The sequence below is a fragment of the Nylanderia fulva genome, unplaced genomic scaffold (genome assembly GCF_048542155.1).
Source record: "Nylanderia fulva isolate GAGA-0341 unplaced genomic scaffold, ASM4854215v1 Scaffold18, whole genome shotgun sequence".
Taxonomy (NCBI): Eukaryota; Metazoa; Arthropoda; class Insecta; order Hymenoptera; family Formicidae; genus Nylanderia; species Nylanderia fulva.
In genome coordinates this window covers 3,881,759-3,900,931 of record NW_028190055.1, presented here as the reverse complement: position 1 = coordinate 3,900,931, position 19,173 = coordinate 3,881,759, and the positions used below count along the sequence as shown (strand labels likewise).

The following is a 19,173-nucleotide window of genomic DNA, read 5'->3' as shown; positions in this document are numbered from 1 at the left end:
GGAAATGACGTACGACTACTTCCGGAAAAGCACGAAACTGATTGGCTACCATTGATGAATTATTTGGAACGTTCCACTTGGCGCTAAAATTTCGAAGTATTCGATCGATCGATTAAGCGATTGTTCGATTAATCGATCGATTCGATTATCGAAGACTATTCGGCGCTCAATTCACTCGAAACCATCATGTCGTGAAACGCGCGTCGAGGAACGCATCGATGAACTGCAAGTATTAGAAAATTATTTATATATTAATGTATATTCGCATATTCATATACAGTGAGTGATGTATAAAGTGTTAGTGTATAATATAGTGTACAATATAGTGAAATACAGTCTCATCGCTTGACAACAGCAAAAAATGAAGGTACGATTTGTTTATTTGCACTTAATTTTCTGCACTTCTGCATTATAAATGTGCATTTGCAAATATAAACGGAATAAATATTATAAAAGCATCAATAATTCATAGATCTGTAACAATGTTACATTAACAAATAGTTTTATTGTAAAAGAAATTTATTATTGAGAATTGTTATATACATGATGTCTCAATCTTATTTAAGGTTATTTGGAGACGATTTTTTCTCAGCGAAAATGTCGAGAAAAGTCATCATTTTTTTAATGTTCCCAATTTTTGAAATCATGTATCTTTCTTAAATTAAAATATTCTATTAAAGTAAACTTTACCTAAAATTAACTAAAAAATATGTAGTTTTTGTTAATAATTTATTTTCACAAGGTTTAGTTTACAAAAAAGGTTTTATTTTCAATAATTTATAATTTGAAAATTATTATTGGTACTTAGACATTTTTGCTGAGGAAAAATCGTCTCCAAATCGCTTCAAGAATCTCTCATTAACAGTGTAGTACAGTAAGTCTGGGACACCCTATATATAAAAATTATAGTATTCCTAAATATATATAATAAAAAATTCTCAAATTTAAATGGTCAAATATCCGCGCAAAATTTTTATGAATAAATGTTTATTTTGAAATTAATTCTAGTCGCATGTATCAATTTTAGATTTTGATTATATATTATCGTATGCGACAAAACAAAAAAGCAATATCGCCATATATTTTAGCTGTATTTATATTTTGTTTTTTAAATCGCTGTAATGAATCTGAAGATAATTGGGAAGATGATCTCTATGCAGAAAATAAGTGAGTAAATTCTAGATATATTTTAATTAATAAGTGATTATAGAGGAGAATATATAGATAGGCAGATATTTGCTTGATTTGATTTTTATCGATCTCTCTCTCATCTCCTATCATTATTTCGACAAAGAACACACATATATATATATGTTATATTATAATGCAGATATTTTATATCAATTTGTAGTATGCTGATAAAATCTTTTACTAATAGCAAATATTAATTAAATCTATTTATATCACTGTTGCTAACACTTTTGTTTGTTGAAAAATACTTAAAAATAATTATTAAGTATTTTTATTGACTATATATATATATATATATATATATATATATATATATATATACTCTATTCAAGAAATGGAGCAAACAATTAAAATATTATTAATCTTATTATCGGCAAATATTTCATTTTAATTGACGAATAATTTTATATTACAAAGAGGGCAACAAAAAATAACAAAATCTAAGAGATTCTTCTCGTATCACATATTTATTTGAGAAATCTCTTTGGTATTCTCAAGACATTTTTATTAGTTTTTAATATAATAGTATCGACGTTAACATCACTTGGCAGCGATTGACAGTGTCTCGCTTACACGTGCGTATTATCACGTATTTTCGCGGAAATCATCAGCTGCTACATTAAACATCGGTAGAAAGTTACACGTTAGTAAGGCTGTGCCAAGAAAATATATGCGAAATATGAAAATATAAGACGCGTACGAGTGCATAGCTTCTCGGGCAGTCGCGAGATTTATTCATCATCCATTATCATCATTATTATTATTGAAAGACATCGTCTCTGAATCTGAACTTCTACGCTTACTACGCTTATATAGATTTGATTCGCATGCGATTCGCCCATATTAATTTTATTTATATATAAAAGAAAGGAGAAAGATACATATGATTCTCTAAAATTGTTCTCCTCAAATCGCATACGAATTAAATATGGATTAAACATTGTTCTACAAAAATAGCGGTCACGTGTGTTCTATCTTGGCATTAAATGGAATTGTGCTGCGCTGCTGCTGCGTTTTTTAAAGCTAGTCCTCATCTTTGAAGCGACGATAGATAGACTGAACGTATGTGAAGACGCATTTCCAATCCGGTCGTTGCATCATCACCATATCATCGACGTCAAGTAATGGCGCGATTCCAGCGACTTCACTGCAAAAGAGAAAAGAATAATAAAAATTCTTGGTTAATAAAATCAAAATAAACAATTGCTCACAATAATTATTGATAAAAATTCTTAAGATAAAAATGAGATGGCGTCGAATATTGAAAATCGAAGAAATTCAAAGTTCTTTCTTACTCGGCCTTTGTGAAAGCAAGTTCAAAGTTTTTCCTGCGATTTTCCGGACGTAGAGAATTATAATCGAAAGCATCCGGTCTAAAGTGATGAAGTAATGCGCAGAATGCTAAACCATTATTCCAACTTGTCGAGAAGTTATCGAGTTGCACATTCTGAAACAGAAAAAATATTAAATGAATATATATATATATAATTCAATGACATATTTAATTTTAGCACATTTTCTTTTATTATTTTATTTATTAAATTATTTATATTTACTTATTAAATTATTGAATTTTATATATATATATATATATATATATATATATATATATAATTAATTTTTTAGCACATTTTTCTTTAAAATTCGCTTATAAAATTGATGTTATAGAGTATATGTACATCGATTTGATAAGTATTTTACATATCGATCTAAAATGTTTATTTTACCTCGTATTCTTTGGTTTTCGATCGACACCACGCCAACAGTCGCTCTTTAATTTGCACAGCATTGTCTCGTACAGTTGGTTCGGTAAATTTGAATCGAAATTCTGTCGCCGGTGATTTTACAGGACTAAATGCAAAAATTACAACGAGATGAGAAAAAAATATATAAATTAATAAAATTAGAATATCTTTTCTCCAAATTGCTCTTTATTTAACCATCGATTCGTCTCCTTGAATCTCTGTCAAATTGAATAATCTGCGCGTAATTGTTAATTATAATTATATCATATCATTTATATATTTCACTATTTATTCTCACCTTGGCGTTAAAGAAGCGCTATTCTGCTTATCGAGTTGACGAAATTTGGCGAACGGCGACAGCGGCTTTTTTGGGACTGAAAAATGAATAGAGACACATTATAAAGCTATATCGAGGAACTTGAACAACGCACGATATGTTAGACTTGTGCCTAGATGCATCTAAACATTTGAGAGAGATGTTAATCTCTATATCTATTTTAATTGCCTATAATTGAATTCCGATATCAAGGCACATGTCAAAGGCACAGGTGTAAATGATTAGAAAACTGGATCTTAGCAAAATCTTTCATTTCCCACTCTCGTTGCATGCCTGCAACGCGCGCGCGACATGCATTAAATAATTGTCTTACAAACAAATTAAATGACAGCTTAGTACGAAAAAAAAGCAGATGATAATAGTAAAGAGAACATATACATGTATAAATATCAATTTTCCAAGTATTTTTCCTTAGTATAACTTTTACCGATGTGAAAGAAAACTATTCTTTTTTTGCGAATTATATATAAGTTCAGATTAGAATTAAAATAAACAGTAATAAGAAAATTAATTTTTTATCGATCGTCATCACTAAGTAAGGTACTCGTGCGTGTATACACACGCACACACAACGCACTTGTACCCCTGGTGTGACTTGTGTAGTGACAAGTATGGGCAGATTTTTTGATAATAAAATTTTGAATATTAGGAATTTAAGAATTTTGCTATTCTTTATGATTCGCGTGAAAAAAAGAATGTCTCCTAAATGAGAAAAAATATAAAAAATATAAAGTTAAAATTTTAAAAATATTTTTTAATATATTCTAAGAATTCTTTCACACTGTCTAGTAGTAAAATTTGTTTGTAATTCAAATTTTATAAAATATCACGAAAATTGTTACTCTGCTAGTTGGTTTTTAAGTTTTAATTACATTTTTACATAAATTAGCAGAATAGTAGCGAAATATCTAAGAAGTTAAATAAATTTATGCCTCTTTGTAAATTGGTAAGTGTGCTTGCGCGAATATCTATAATAGATATTGTATCTATGCTAACTTGATGTTAAAAAGTTTTTTGTAGAAAAATATCTCCAATCAATTTAATCTAATTAATATCCTCATTCAATTATAATATATTCATTAAATATATTGCTACAACGAAATATGTATACACGGTTGTAATATTGTGCAATATTAAATCGTGTTATGCAACATGGCATATATTTAAACTATATTACTTGGCAAGCACAGCAAAGTATTTCACAAATATCAAAAATCTTAAATTATACTAGAACTTATAATGCATGTCTGTACGTATGTGTGTAAAGATAAATGTGTTTTGCAATATAATTTTAATATTGCGTATCGTGGGAGTACATTATTGTGTCCAGGTAGTGAAGAATCGTATATGTCCGGTTTGCGTCCTCGAATATCCGTATTCGAGGAACATTTTCCAAGAGATTGAGCGTTAAATTTGAGCCACAGCTATGCTCCGCTAAATGTACCAACACTATCAGACACGTACACTACGTATATAATATATATGTATATAATATATGCACTCTTACACACACTCTCTATACACAGCAGTGCAAACTGTACGCTACCGCGTAACAAAGGATCAACAAAAATAAGGGCTGTGACTCACTGCTTTATTCGGGGATTGGCATGGATCCTGTAGCGACTCTCAGAGTCCGTCCGTGCGAATTTTCGAATTAAAAAAAAGGTAAATGACAAATTAGGCACGCGCGATATGCGCTTGTGTGCGTCACGCGTGGCTGTCAAATATGTAGGTTCTTCATATATTTCTCGCATGGCGCATATAATAGTGCACATCGAGCGAGAATAACGGCGGAATCGATGCGTTGCGGTGTGCTTTCTCTCTTTTTCTCTCTTTATTATTTTTTTTTTGTTACTCGACGCGCTGATATTTCTTCCACACTCGTGTCGGACAATCTTCGAGAAGAACGAAGGAAATGACGGTGGATATCGGCGGCGATGATGGTCGTTGCATCGATTTGCACTACCGTCTCTCGTAATGGACGAAGACCACATTATAAAAGCGTCGATTTCGCACGAAATATGTTTTTCTTTTTTATTAGATAATGTTTTATCTTCCTTATATAGTTATGTAGCTTTGCGTTTCTCACAAAACACATTTCTCTGTTCTTCAAAAAAGGCGGCTTCTAATCTGTGTCAGATTCCATCATCTGGATATATCGTTCAAAGAGAGAGAGAAAGAGAGAACTTCGATCTCTCAAATATGTCAGATGTAGAGTGATTTCCGCAAAAACGCGAAGAATTATGTACAGCCAATTAGAGCGTAGATCTAGGTCTCGTTAAGTCCATATAATCGCGCATTAATGTAACTATGTGCTCCTCTTCAGCTTCTTTTTCGTTTTCTCCAATTATCTACAGGAAACTACAGGAATCAAAAATGATTTGAATTTGTAGCTTCTAATAAAACACGTGGCATTTTACATAAAATGCACTCTGATAATACTGAATTCACTTTTTCGAAAGAAAGAGCCCTTCCATTAAATAATTCGGGAGAAGTGTCAACTCGGAAGGAAATAGAAATCTAGTCGAATCATAATTAATTAAAAATCTCTTAGTTCACATTTATAATAATTCGCTTTTTGAAGCAAACAAACAATCAATGATAATAACCGTATATGCAAATTTCTAATGTAAACAGTCTGACTACAAACGAAAATGAGTCGCGTTTAAAATTAAAGCAGTTAATTGGACAAAATCACAGTTTCTAGCGATCCACGTCGTTGTGCAGTCGAGATTTTGTCACGATCATCCATAATGTTCAGACTTGCCGAGACCGAGAGTTGAAAAATCCCGAACGGACATCACTTCCGTCGCAATCAGTCTCTCTGTCGCGTAGGTTTTTTACGACACGGAAACGAGAGATAGGGTAACCGATCAGAAGCAATGATCGTCGTTCTTCGTAGCTTCCTCGAAGATGTCGTCGAACACCTTGTCCACTTCGGCGCTGTTGAGACTCATCGCGGGAATCTGCGACGTCGGGATCAGCAGGCGGAGACTCTGGTCGGATATCCCCGGCATGGTGCGACTCCTGGACAGAGCGATCGGCCCCTTCACCGAGTCCCGCGACGAGAAACGTCGGTTCTTCGAGTCCCTCATCTCCGAGGCGCTATCGTTCGTGGTCGGGTTGTCGAAGTATCTGCGTATCTTGTCCTCCATTTTCTTCACCGAGGTCGAGGACGAGGACGCCTCGTATTGCTTCTTCATCCTGAAGGGCGATGGCGACTTGGACGGCTTCGTCGGCGGTTTCGGGAGGTAGGCTCCTCGATTGAGAGACTGAGGTGAACTGTTTATTTGGGATGGACGCGATGAGGCCTGATGTTGATGCTGATGACCTTTGGAGAGCGCCAGCTGATGCCAAGACTCGGACTTGGACAGGACGAGAGATCTGGACGATTTGTTGGCGCAGGATACCAGGTACTCGTCGCTCGGATCCATTGCACTACCATTCGGGATAGGAGAACGTTCCTTTTTCTCTATTCCCGCTTTTGGTAACTCGTATTGTCCTCTAAGTGTGGTGACCCGATTTGTTGCGCTAAAGGATGGCGCTACAGATAATAAACCACTGCTGACAATCGGTGAATATTGCGGTTTCTTCAATGGTTCCGATTTCTTCGGTGGTTCCGGTCTCTTCGGCGATTCCAACCTCCTCGATGGTTCCGGTCTCTTGGGCAGTTCCGGTCTCTTCGGTATTTCCGGTTTCTTCAAAGGTTCCAATTTTCTCGGCGGCTCCAATCTCCTCGGCGGTTCCAGTTTTTTCGGCATTTCAGGCGATCGACTCTTCGAAGGCTGATTCAAACTGTTCAGAGGTGGATTGAAATCACTGGGTCGATTAAAGTTGGGGGATTGGTTTGCGTGATGATCATTTAGCGTCACGCGCTCGTTCTGCAGCCGACGAACCAGGCTCTGCTGTAGCATATTGTGTCGGCGAATCTCCTCGTCCTCGGTCGCGATGGTCTCGTTGCTGGCCGGACGCGACCAGAGTGGCAAGGGCGACGAAGGTGCGGGTGACAAGCCAGTTTCCGGTTCGGATCGCGATTCCGGGGTGTCGGTAGACGCGACGGTCGCGATCGCACAGGTGTATCTTGTAACGACGCCAGTATCTGCACTGATGTCCTGATTTTGGATGTTCTGTTCCTCAGGCAAAGCGCCGTCATTCGTATACGAGGGATCTTCCTGGGTTTTGCTCGACACCTGATTCTCCTGGAAGGGATCCGTATTGTACAGTGGATACTTCTGGTCGATCGTTGGTTTGGATGAGAAATCTTCGTATGGTGGAAGATTCGGGCGGAAGATTCGTTGTTCCGGTGATCGATGACCAAGAATCGGAAGAGAAGGAAGAGGAAGGTTCTCCATCATGTTTGGCGAACGAATGGCGTCTTTTTCGACTTTGATCAATGGCAAAGTTTCGTTTCTTGGAGGTTCATCGTCGGTCGCTACCAGACGATAATTTCGATTGTGGTCCAGGACGAAGTGGGATTCTTTCAGATCCTCGGGTGGCCGATAATTCGAATCTAACGTCGTGTCGTCGAGTCTAGGCGTTCTTATCTGCCACTGTTCCCTGGATTCCAAATTCGGTTCTTCGTAAGTCTGAACAGACGCGTTATTGTACGTTAAAAACGGACTGGACAAAACTCGAGGTATCACCTGAAACACACGTGCGTCATCCTCTGGACGATGATCAGCCTGAAGACCTGTCTGAATACCCACGGACGAGCTACCTCTGAGCGTAGCGTCGATCAGCGCGTTATTTCCGACAAATACACTTCCGGAATGCTTGTTGTCGCACCCTGCAATTGGTTCGAAAGTGTCCTTTTCGGTTCGCTGATCGAACTTATCTCGAACTACTTGTTCCGATTCGATCGGGACGTGACGCGACTCGTTCGATCCTCTCTCGGGGAACATCTTGAAAGAAATCTTGCCGTCCACCACACCGAGTTTCTCGTTCGACGAGCGCTCTCTGCGGGATTCCTCCGGATTTCGCGATCTCTTATTGGGCTCCGGAATCCCGGTGTTTTTGCCGACGAAGGGCGCGAACTGCTTGCAGAAGAGTCGATAATCCAGCCGTCCGTTTTCGGTAACCATATTGTTAGATTTGCTCTCAAGCTGCTTGTCTGCGTGCTCAAGCCACGGAGGTCGCGGAAAGGAGGATTTCTTGGAGTCTTCGTGTTGCGCGTTGAACCTCGACTGACGAACGTTGCTGTCCCGATCGAACATAACCCTGGCTTTCTCGCGTAAGGTGTTTCCAGATGGTTGCGCGTTGTCCCTCTGATATTGGTAATAACCGGGCGGAGACTTCGGGGTCTGCGGCTTCTCGATCTTCCGGAACAGCGACGAGGGCGCGTGTCTGAAGCCCGCGTCCGGCTTGGATGTATTTGCAAACGGGAAGCCGTTGTGTATTTTATCGCTGATCGTTGTCTTCTTGTTCTGAGATGGAGTGAAGTGTTTCGCAGGTTGCGGTTTAGGGGACAGCTTGCTCTCCGCTTCGTTCGCGACGGACGGTTTGTCGAAGGTGGTCTTGATGTTGGAGAACCGGCTGTTCCAGTTCTCGTTCGTCATCGACGACACATCCGTCGCCTTGGTGTACCCGAAGGACTTGACGAAGCCGGGCGCGGCGTTGTACGTCTGCGTTTCGTTGTTCCGATTGATCAGCGCGAGGAACTTCTTGTCGTTCTCCGTTTTGGGTTGAAACGACGGCACGGCAAGGTTGGACCCGTTCGCGGTGACCTTGTCGCCTACGTTGATGGGACGTCGTAGCAGAACGCAGGGGTTGTCGTGGCTCTCGGCCTGTAGCTTCAGGTAGCTTGGTATGTCGACGGTGTTGGCGCGTTTGATCTTCGATTTTTTCGCCGTAAACTTGTTGTTATTGTTATTGTTGCACTTGCTCGCGCTGATCAGCTCCGCGCGTTGCCGAAGAGCCGCAGCCAGCTTCGTCACTCGACTCTGTTCCTCATTCGCCTTCCTGATCGCGGCTTCCTCGTCGTCATTCTCCTTCTCCTGGTAACTATCCAAGCTATCTAGACATCGGGTCTGATGAATATTCGGTTCACCATTTACCGTATCCCCTGTATTAGCGATTTGCGACGGAATCAGCGAACGATAGACAACTGTATCGCGAGAATTGTCCTTGTTCTTGTCGCGCAACGATTGACGGTGATTAATAACATCCTTGGTGTACTTGTCGTGGATCTCCTCCACGTTCTTTCTATCGCTGCTGACGTTTCGCGACGCGGACAGTAATGATTCCCAGGGTTGTTGCCGAGCGAGGGACACTTGGTCGTTGAACCTCGCCAGGTCGGCGCTGCTCTCCTCCAGCTGCTTCCTCGCGTGAGCGATCTCCTCGGCGGAGACGCCGATGGTGTGTCTGACAGGACGTCGCCTTCGTCCGGGTAACGAGACGACGGCGACGTTACTCTGTCCCCCGATCATCCTATCGTTCTCATCACCGTTTCTTCCTGGTTCCACCTCCTTCTCTTCCGGCACCTGCAGCCGCGACAGCAAACTGGAGACCAGTCGCAGAAGGTGAAGCTTGCTCGTAGGATCCGAGACCCCGCCGTGCTTGGCGAGGGTCACGACGTCCGTGCGCTCTAGAGTCTCGCGTAGACGCGAGAGCGCGGTCTGGATGTCCGAGAGCAGCAGATCCTCCAGGAACTTGAGCTCGTCCTTCCTCGGCTCGGGATCGTCACCGTCGAGCAACGCCTGTTCCAGGGAACGGCGCGCCCGGCCACCCTCGGACGGCTCGTCGCCGCCGCCGCTTCCACGTCGGCAACCAGCCAGGGACAACTCGAGCGCCTCGCGCAGACGTTCTACCAGTACCGGCAATGAATTCCACTCACCGACTGCTACGCCGGGACCGACGCGACGATACCGCTGTCCACTGCCGTCTTCGGCGATGGTCGCAGACGGGATCCTGGCCTCGCCCGATTCCACCTGTCCCGGACCTGGCACGCCGTCGTCCGACGACGCGCTTCTCGTAACGGCCGCCAGCTCTGTGGAAGAGGAAGAAAGGGTCAGAAGCATATTCGTCTAGTCTTAGAATACATTTTCTATGTATATTTGTTGGTCTTGAAATATTCTGTTGTATGGACCACTTGGTTTTATTTTTATCGAGCGAAATTATTATGTGATCTGTCTTCTGTCGCATTTTTTGTCTTACGCAGTCGATGAGATCTTTGCTGCATCATTTGAGGTATCGATCGTAAGATGCTAGATTTCGAAGATACAGCTAATAAGCTTTCAGGAACTTCCAACTTATTTGTAGTATTTATATATTTTCTAATAATTTGATATAATATATATATATATATATAAAAGGAAAAGATGATTGATCTCAAATTAGAAAAAAGAAACGAAATAACAATATTTGAATATAATAAATAAATTGTAATTGTTTCTTTTATAAATATAAAATTGCTTAAATTTAAAAGTTTGCAATTAGAGAAGTAATTTTCTAGCATTGAAGTAAAATTACACAATTGCGAGAGAACGTACCTACTATGTTTTCTGACTGTGAACGGAGAAAATGTATCGCGGGCAAAATATTGCTTTGACAGCAAAAAGAAAAACTCGCTGCTTCTCTGCCAAAACGATCGCTATTTTTAATTCACGATTGAAGTGTTCCGAGCATAAATCTTGACAAGTGGTGCTTCACGCGCGAAGATTGAAATATATTCGATTACTCGCATCGATTGTATACGCACATTCGCGTATCTCGCTTTTTGAAATTATTTTACGATAATTTATTTGACAAGAAAACACTCTCTTTCACAAAAAGATTCTCCAAGCATTTAACATTCTTTTTCAAAGCACCTTCTTTACTTGTCACTTGCCTTACACTCGGATTGCTTCGCGCTAAAATAAAAAAAAAAGATGTAGAAAAAATAGCGATGATTGCTCTATAAAAAATATATATAAAATATTCAGATAATTAAAGGAGACGCTATATTTCTATGAAAACGAGTGGCTTTAAATTTGTGATAGACACGTGTCGACAGCAAATCTTAATTTAGTCCAAACGTCCCGAATGAAATTACGACTTTTCACATATTAGAGCACCGTGCTTTCCGGACGATGTTACTCGCTTCGCACTGGCTTATCGTCGCACGAAGAGGCACGCGTTCTCCAAAACGTGCGCCTCGCACACGTCCGAGCGCGACTCGGAATATCTCTCTTCCGACACGTCAACGTGTCGCGCTCGTTTTAAGACACGCGCGAAGAGATGCGCGGGACGCGGAAAGAACAGAGTTTGTTAAAGAAGCATTGTAAAACAACCGGTTCCGCGCGCCAACTTCTACGGACTGTATGGACGCGGATGCAGAATGGACGGATCCTCCTCTCTCTTTCTCGGGGGATGCTCGAGAGAGAGAGCGCCGTTCGCGCTGTTCCACAGACACTGTGCGGAACACGCGGTATTTTTACCCGATTGTGCGCCGTCGCGAGAGATCTTTTCGCGGCTCTCGCGGAAGAGGAAGAGAGGAGGAGAGTTTCGAGCGCGAAGAGAGCCGAGAGATAGAGGCTGACCGGCTTCGGAGGCTCTATCGCGCGCGCACCCTCGTTTTATTTAAAACAACGTGTGCACGGGGATCCTCTCTCTCTCTCTTTCTCTTCGCATGGATTTATTTTCGGTCGCTCGTTCGACGCAGCTGCTCGCGAAGCGAAGCGAGGCGAGGCGAGGCGAGTCGCGGCGCGAAACTACCCGCGCGTACAAAGCGCGTCCGCCGAAAATTGCGCTTACGTTTCTTTATCTTAGCGCGAGCGCAAACCGCGAGAGCGCCCATCATCTCTTGCACCAGCTAAGCACTCAGCCAGCTGTCATTAATTACATCGCGGTGTGTAATTTTGTTTCGTCTTTCGTTTCCTTCTCATTTTATTTTGGGAAACTAAAGCGCGTCGTTAATAATAATAATAATAATAATAATAATGATGATGATGATGATGATGATGAAGTAAGGAATCAAGCTAGACTACTACAAAATCTAGAAATAAAAGTTATTAATAATAATAATGATGACGATAATGATGATGATGATGATGATAATGATGATGATGATGATGACGACGATAATAATGATGACAAAATAGGGAACCAAGCTAGACTGCTACCAAATCCAAAAATAATGACAACTGACTAATTTCCTACACATGGATTAAAAAATTGAGTATATAAAAAAATAGAGAAATAAAAGTTATTAATAATAATAATGATGACGATAATGATGATGATGATGATGATGACGACGATAATAATGATGACAAAATAGGGAACCAAGCTAGACTGCTACCAAATCCAAAAATAATGACAACTGACTAATTTCCTACACATGGATTAAAAAATTGAGTATATAAAAAAATAGAGTTACGAAATGTACTTTGTTGCATACAAGTATAAGCAGACGAATGCGCACAGATACATAACATTGGTCGCACCCCAATTGCGGTGTCCTACATTACTATCGCCCCCATTCCTCTTTCCGGATGAAAAAATTTGTACAGCATACCTTTCTCTTTGTAGCTTACAGAGGAATTCATTATAATCACAAATTACATTTTTTACTCTTACGAGAGAATTAACAATGTTTACGTTTTGTGAATAATATGCACTCTCTCTCTTTTTGCGCTCATTTAGAAGAATCAGCACTGATTCATTCAAAATTGTAATGACGATACAAATTTTCCACTTTATACATTCTGAACAATGCACAGTGTTCAACTTGCAATATTTTTCTTCTTATTGTTTTGTGCCAATTTTACCGCTCTTTCTCTTTGTCTCTTTCTGCTGATTTTTTCTTTTATCTCATTTTATGACTATTACCTACTTCTTTGTTCTTTTATTTTTAACTATTTCCGTGATACGTCATAATACTTCATATTTACAGGAATTTATGTGAAACGTTTTGATTATATACATGGTATCAGGTAATTGTGTGATTATACAAAGTATTTCAGGGTTACTGCACCACCTGTTTATGATAGATTCTTGAGATCATTTAGAGACGAGTTTTCCTGAACGAAAATTAATAATTTTTTAGTTATAAACGACTTTTAAAAAGAAAGTTTTTTTTACAAAACTAAATTTTATGAAATTAATAAATTAACAAAATTACATTCTTGAGTTAATTTCGAGTAGAGTTTACTTTAACAGAATTTTAATTTAAGGCTTACACAAAGTTTACAAATATATTTAATGGTAAAAATTGAAAACTTGCAAAAAAAATGATGATCTTCCTCGAAATTGTCGTTTGAAAAATGGAGGAAAAATCGTCTCGAAATGCTCTCAAGGAGATCCGCTATTAGCAGGTGGTGACCCTGGGACACCCTGCATATCTGCTGTGAGAGCGTGAGATATGTAAATAACGCTGTTGTAAGTAACGTCGGAACTTGTGTATCGCGACCGAAATAGTTCGCGTAAGAAGGTTTAGATTTCCTTGAAACACATGCCGCGAGAAACGCAGATCGGCTGTATACTCCAACTATCCCGCTGACGTCGTTGTTCAAATAAACGCCGCGAACGTCTACGCGAATAATGGCAGCGCTAACGCAAACACGTCGACGACTTGGTGCGAGCAACGACGATTGGTTCCGACAAGCGCGATGGTAAACACGCCGTAACGCCGTAAATTTGCGCGCAGCTTACTTCGAATCGATAGATTTTCTATTCCGGAGCCGCGGAAAATGTCCCAGAAACGCCCGGAGTCCCGATATATCGAGATTTTCAGCTAGATTTTCCGACTACCTTGGATCCGATAAATTTGAAGTTTATTTCACCTCAACTGTGTATTTTCAACAAACTGAAAATAAAGAGCTTTTCGCGAGAAACTCGGACTTCCTTGATGCGCGATCACGTAGCGGAGATTTTATTACTTATTGACTTATTTAATCTTTGAGCATAGAGAGACGCGTGCTTTAACTGCTCTCTTCGGTTCTTAAAATTAAAACTCGGACTTTTATTTTTTTTTTTTCCAAGTTTGATTTCTCTTTTAGCGAGATATATTTCTAGAAAGGGAAGCTATTAAAATATAAAATGGCATCAAACCAAATTTTCAAATTTCTTAGAAATCAGAATTTCGCTCGCTGTATTTCGTATTTTTGCTACGCAGTCGTTTCTTCAAGTATTACAAACATTCGAGCACCAACCTGAGTTTGACGTTTCTTCTTTTTGCGTCTCTTCGCGACTCGGTGCCTCTGTTTCCACTTTCTCCTTAATATCTTCTTGTTCTTCCTCTTCAACTTCCCTCTTTACTTCCTCTGGTTCTGTCTCCGTAACTTCCTCTCTTTGCTGCTCTTTTTCGGGTTCCTCGGTAGACAATCTTTCTGATAATTCTGGACTATCTGTTTCCTCAGTCAAGCTTGTTATCTCGTTGCTGCTCTCTGCTGTTTCCTCTGTCTCTTCCTGAGCATCATCTTGTTCCGACGCGTCTTGCAGTTCTGTAAACGCAAAATTGAAGATGATGGTCCAGTAATGCAAGTGTAAATTATACATTAATAGAAAAGAGATGAGAAGCAATCATTCGCAGTAATAAGATTTTTCTTTGTTTCAATAATGAGCGAGTGCGACAGTGCTTGAAAGATTAGAGCCTTCGATGTGTTAGTCGCCAAAATTGTATGTACCAGAAAGCAGAATGCTTAATGTTACCTGTCTAATTGTATAAAACGACAGATTATTCGATTTCTGTATAAATATACAAAATTTCACAAAATAGCTCGAGATGTGACGACTTGTTATTAATATATATTTTATAATAATTTGGTGTAAAATTCTGTGAATTGGAGGAAAAGACTTAAAAGCGATGAGATATAAGAATGTGCTTTGAATTTTCTAAATTTCAATTTCTGTCGACAAGAAGCGAATAAAAAATGATGCTTATTATTTCTGGCTCCGTTATGGGCAGAGCCCATATAAAGATCGATGACGTAGTTTCTTGTTAATAAAGTACAGTGCAGAGGCGAAATTATATACATCACGGAAATGCGATAGGACGTAAACTGTTTTGCACCCCAGCGAAGGCGGTAGACAGAGGTACAGTTTTGACAGTGCTGTGGTCCAGAGACTTTTGGTTAATAAACGCTCTGCACATTACACATCATACGACTGACGATTATACTGAACATTACATTTTTGCGCGCATACGCTGAATTACGCTCGTCCCTCCGAGCCGATTTCTTCCCAATTGACACTCGTTTATCTATCTACGACTGCTTCCCAACTGACACTCAAGTAACACGGTCGTCACGGAGCTCGTAAAGGGGCCCTCACCTTCTAATCCCGACATCTCGGCACGCCGCTTCGACTGGACGCCTGCAAAAAGAAATATTACTTATGTAATTTTCCCTCTCGTCGAAATTTTCTTAGAAGGCACAGAAAATTCTATTTATTTTTCTAATTTTCTAAATTTAAAGGACCTTATGATCAGCTGATACATTTCAACTTGACACTCTAATATTTAGTAAATACTGTCTGACAAAATCGTACACATATCTGCAGATTTTTTAATATATATGAAAAATAATAATATATAAAAAATTTATTAACGAAAGTAAGGCACAGAAAATTCTATTCATGTCTCTAATTTTCTAAATTTAAAGGAGCTTAAGAATATCATCTGACACATTTCAATTTGACACTCTGCGATATTTAGTAAAGACTGTCTGACAAAATTGTACACATATCTGCAGATTTTTTAACATATAAAAAATAATAATATATAAAAAATATATTAACGAAAGTATATTTTGAAGAATATGCGTTTACGATAACAAACTTTGTTAATCTTACGTTGGATCCGGATTGGATCGCGAATATACTGAAACAATGGGGCTCAAGAAACTCAGACGCAATATCGGATGAGGTACGCCTACCTTCGCGATGCACCTAGATTTATCGACAGACAGATCGGCTTTGTCATCGATGACGACGCAGAGGTAGAAGAGGAAAGTAGACGCTAAGCACATGCTGAGGGTGCACGGTCTGTCTAAGCAAGCCTCGTCGCCGGCAGCCTTTCGAGGCTTTGAGGGCCGTTTCGCGCGAAAATAGCTCTGACCCGTTTTCGGATACGTTCGGAAATTAGGAAGAAGAGGGCTAGACACGCAAGCTGTGTGATTTGCACGCGGGACGACCATGATAGGTAGGCGGTAGTGGCGAACGCGCGATGCCACGAGGTCGCGCTTTATAAATAGGCCGGGCGAGTTGCAGCGTAGGTTGATGCCTACGAGAATGCTTCTCCCGCGAGAAAGCATGCGAGCATTTTCGCTCAAGGAGGTTCCCCATTAAAATTGCGACAGATTTAATGAATAGAATCGCGGTTCGATTCGCCGGAAGAGGGTCGAAGATAAATTTACATTCTGCCCATTCAGTTTCGTTCCCTCATTTATTCCAGCACCGAAATGTTGGAAGAGGAAATAATTAAAACATTTCTTATAACAGTGATTTTAAAACTTTGAGGAGAATAATCGAGATATTTAAGCTTCTTAATTTTTTGAAGCTAATTTTCATAGATATTTGACAAAATAAATTGAATTAGATTGTAGATTCTGCTCTTAGTATACCCGGATATTTTTCTTTTTTTTTGTTTAAGAACAAATCAAGTGGTTTATTTTCTTTATATGCAGCCCATTAGTTTCCTTGAAAGATGGAGAAATAAACAACTTGACTCGATATTGCCTAGCTTTACGCACTCGCGGTGTTATAACATTTTCTTCCAGATATTTAGCAAGGATTTAACTACAATCCCCGATTCATGTCTTCCGTTTTATTTCGTTAGTATACGTTCCGATCATGACTTTTAGTAAATGATACAGCGTGGCAGCATGCCAACGATCATCTTCGCCATCCTGTTACTTGAAGCTCGCCGAGTCACGATGACGATTTCGTTAAATTTTCACTTCATCGATGGTCACGTATTTTCGGATACAAAGTCAGAATGCAAACAATGTAGATCGCGCCCGCAATTTTAAGAAATTGTAGCGAAAGACAAAAGCTACGAGCAATTTGGAACTCGTATATGGAAAGGACGTATTATTTTAAAATAGTACGCATTACGAAATATCCATTAAATCCGTTTTAACTATATACTCATAATTATTTTTAACCGTTTTAATTATATACTTTGAATTATTTCGACATAGCAATCATAATCGTAAATGATCTTTTGGAAATTTTTTATTTAATCTTCTTGTCTCTTTTAAAAATAAAGAAAAATAATTATAAATATATATTTTTTGTAAAAAGAATTTTTATGAAGAAGATTACTTTAACGTTATAACGATATAATAAAAATAATACATTTATAGACGACAAACTGCAACACAAAACTTCTGAATTACATAATTATTTCTTATTAAATTTAGGACATAAATTTAATGTTTCGGAGAGTGAGTCACTTTTTCTACAATAGCATACATTATAATTAATCATTTCGAAATTTTCGATACATATCACTTAATTTTTATTATAAGATTCAACATTAAAAATAATCTACATATATGTTTACCAATTTTTATAATCATATCATTGCACTAGAACGTTAATTGATTAATAATAATCATACACATCTTTTCATTTTTCTTTATTTTTTTCTACAAAAAAATTTAATTTTATATTAAATTAATTAAAAAAATACATATATAAACTTTCTCAAAATTTAATGTATTAAAAAATAATACTAAGGAATTATTCGCACTGTACGACATTTTATACAACAATCTTCAACATAACTTGATGTATATATATATATGTATATACACGATCCAAATATATCGTCACAAAGACCCGATGATCTCGCAAAGTTTAGGAATTCGATTGACGGCGGACGCGAAATCGAGATCCGAAGGGAAGCGCTCGAAATAAGGGTTGGGATTTTACCTTTAAGGATCGGAGGACCAGCGTTGGTGGTAGGTAGGAGGCCCACAAGCCTTCAGGTGACTGCGGGAGGAGCGTCCGTCTCGTCGCCGTCGAACTTCTCGTCGTTCCGGTGGTTATTGCTGGCCGACCAGTGGTGGTGGTGGTGCTGGATGATGCTTCGCTATCAACGCCGCCGTTAAAAGCGCATAGCGTCACCGGGCCCAAATTAGACGGCCCGAAATAGCGGAATTATTGGCGCGCATAGCCAACTTGGACACGACACGCCGCGGTATCCGGTCGCGGAGAGCGCTTCCGCTATCGATATACGCGACTCGACGCTCGTTCGTCCTCTGTGTTCTTCTGTGTTCCGAAGAGAGTGGACGTTGCAGCGGCTTCTGGAAAAAAGGAAACTACTCGCTGTGCAAAAGTGCTACGTTATTGAAACTTATTAAGCGCGATATGAGGGAAACGCAGTGTTTTTATCGTCGTCTACGCCAGCGATAAATCAATTGACTGCGAGTGATCGATTTTGAGTTCATTTTTTATAGTGCGATTGTGAATAGATGTATGAGCAGTTATGGATGAATATCTATTCAATGTTATGAAGAAAACATGTACTTTTCATATGTAGTATTTTAGAATTTTCAATTTTTATTGTTTAGTGAGGTTTTTATCCTGGAATGGCAGACAAATATATTTAGACTCTCGTTTAAAACTTTATGTCTGTGAAAAAGAATTATGATGTATATATTGCAATTCTTTTTTCTATAAATATGATTAAATGTTTATATAAATCTTCTTACATAATCTTCCTAAGTATTATTTTAATTATTTTTCAGCTTCTGCTTAAATATTATTCAAGTGTAAAAATATATGCATCGCTGAAATAATTTTCTGATCTATAGAACAAGAATTTTGCTATTTACTATAATATAAATTGAGTTATTTTTCCTTTTATATACATTTCTTTCATTTTATATGCGGTAATAAAAAATGCATTAAATAAAACAACTATAATTCTCTAATAAGTGTATATCAAAGTCTTTTGCAATTAAGTTAATTAAAATT

At 38.8% G+C, this 19,173-nt stretch overlaps 1 protein-coding gene across 3 annotated transcripts; it reads right to left on the bottom strand.

The window, feature by feature from the left end:
* Nucleotides 1-1,639: 1,639 nt before the first annotated feature.
* LOC114935578 (EH domain-binding protein 1) lies at nucleotides 1,640-18,269 on the bottom strand. Of its 3 annotated transcripts, XM_085481528.1 has the most exons (8): nucleotides 18,127-18,262; nucleotides 15,523-15,564; nucleotides 14,403-14,693; nucleotides 10,106-10,258; nucleotides 3,235-3,310; nucleotides 2,919-3,042; nucleotides 2,487-2,638; nucleotides 1,640-2,338 (listed from the first exon to the last, which is right to left on the bottom strand). In XM_085481528.1, exons 2-8 carry the CDS (start codon nucleotides 15,536-15,538, stop codon nucleotides 2,215-2,217), a joined length of 936 nt encoding a protein of 311 aa, XP_085337654.1. In that variant the 5' UTR covers nucleotides 15,539-15,564; nucleotides 18,127-18,262; the 3' UTR covers nucleotides 1,640-2,214. The 3 variants fall into 3 exon arrangements, with proteins under 3 accessions (XP_085337654.1, XP_029164275.1, XP_029164276.1); XM_029308442.2 differs by lacking the exons at nucleotides 1,640-2,338; nucleotides 2,487-2,638; nucleotides 2,919-3,042; nucleotides 3,235-3,310 and having other exon boundaries at nucleotides 4,861-10,258; nucleotides 18,127-18,269; XM_029308443.2 differs by lacking the exons at nucleotides 1,640-2,338; nucleotides 2,487-2,638; nucleotides 2,919-3,042; nucleotides 3,235-3,310; nucleotides 18,127-18,262 and adding an exon at nucleotides 16,125-16,334 and having other exon boundaries at nucleotides 4,861-10,258.
* Nucleotides 18,270-19,173: the final 904 nt, after the last annotated feature.

Excerpts from the sequence above, each read along its gene's own strand:
- LOC114935578 (XM_029308442.2), bottom strand. Across the intron at positions 10,259-14,402 it reads AGAAGAAACGTCAAACTCAG|AGCTGGCGGCCGTTACGAGA; the intron begins GTTGGTGCTCGA and ends CCTCTTCCACAG.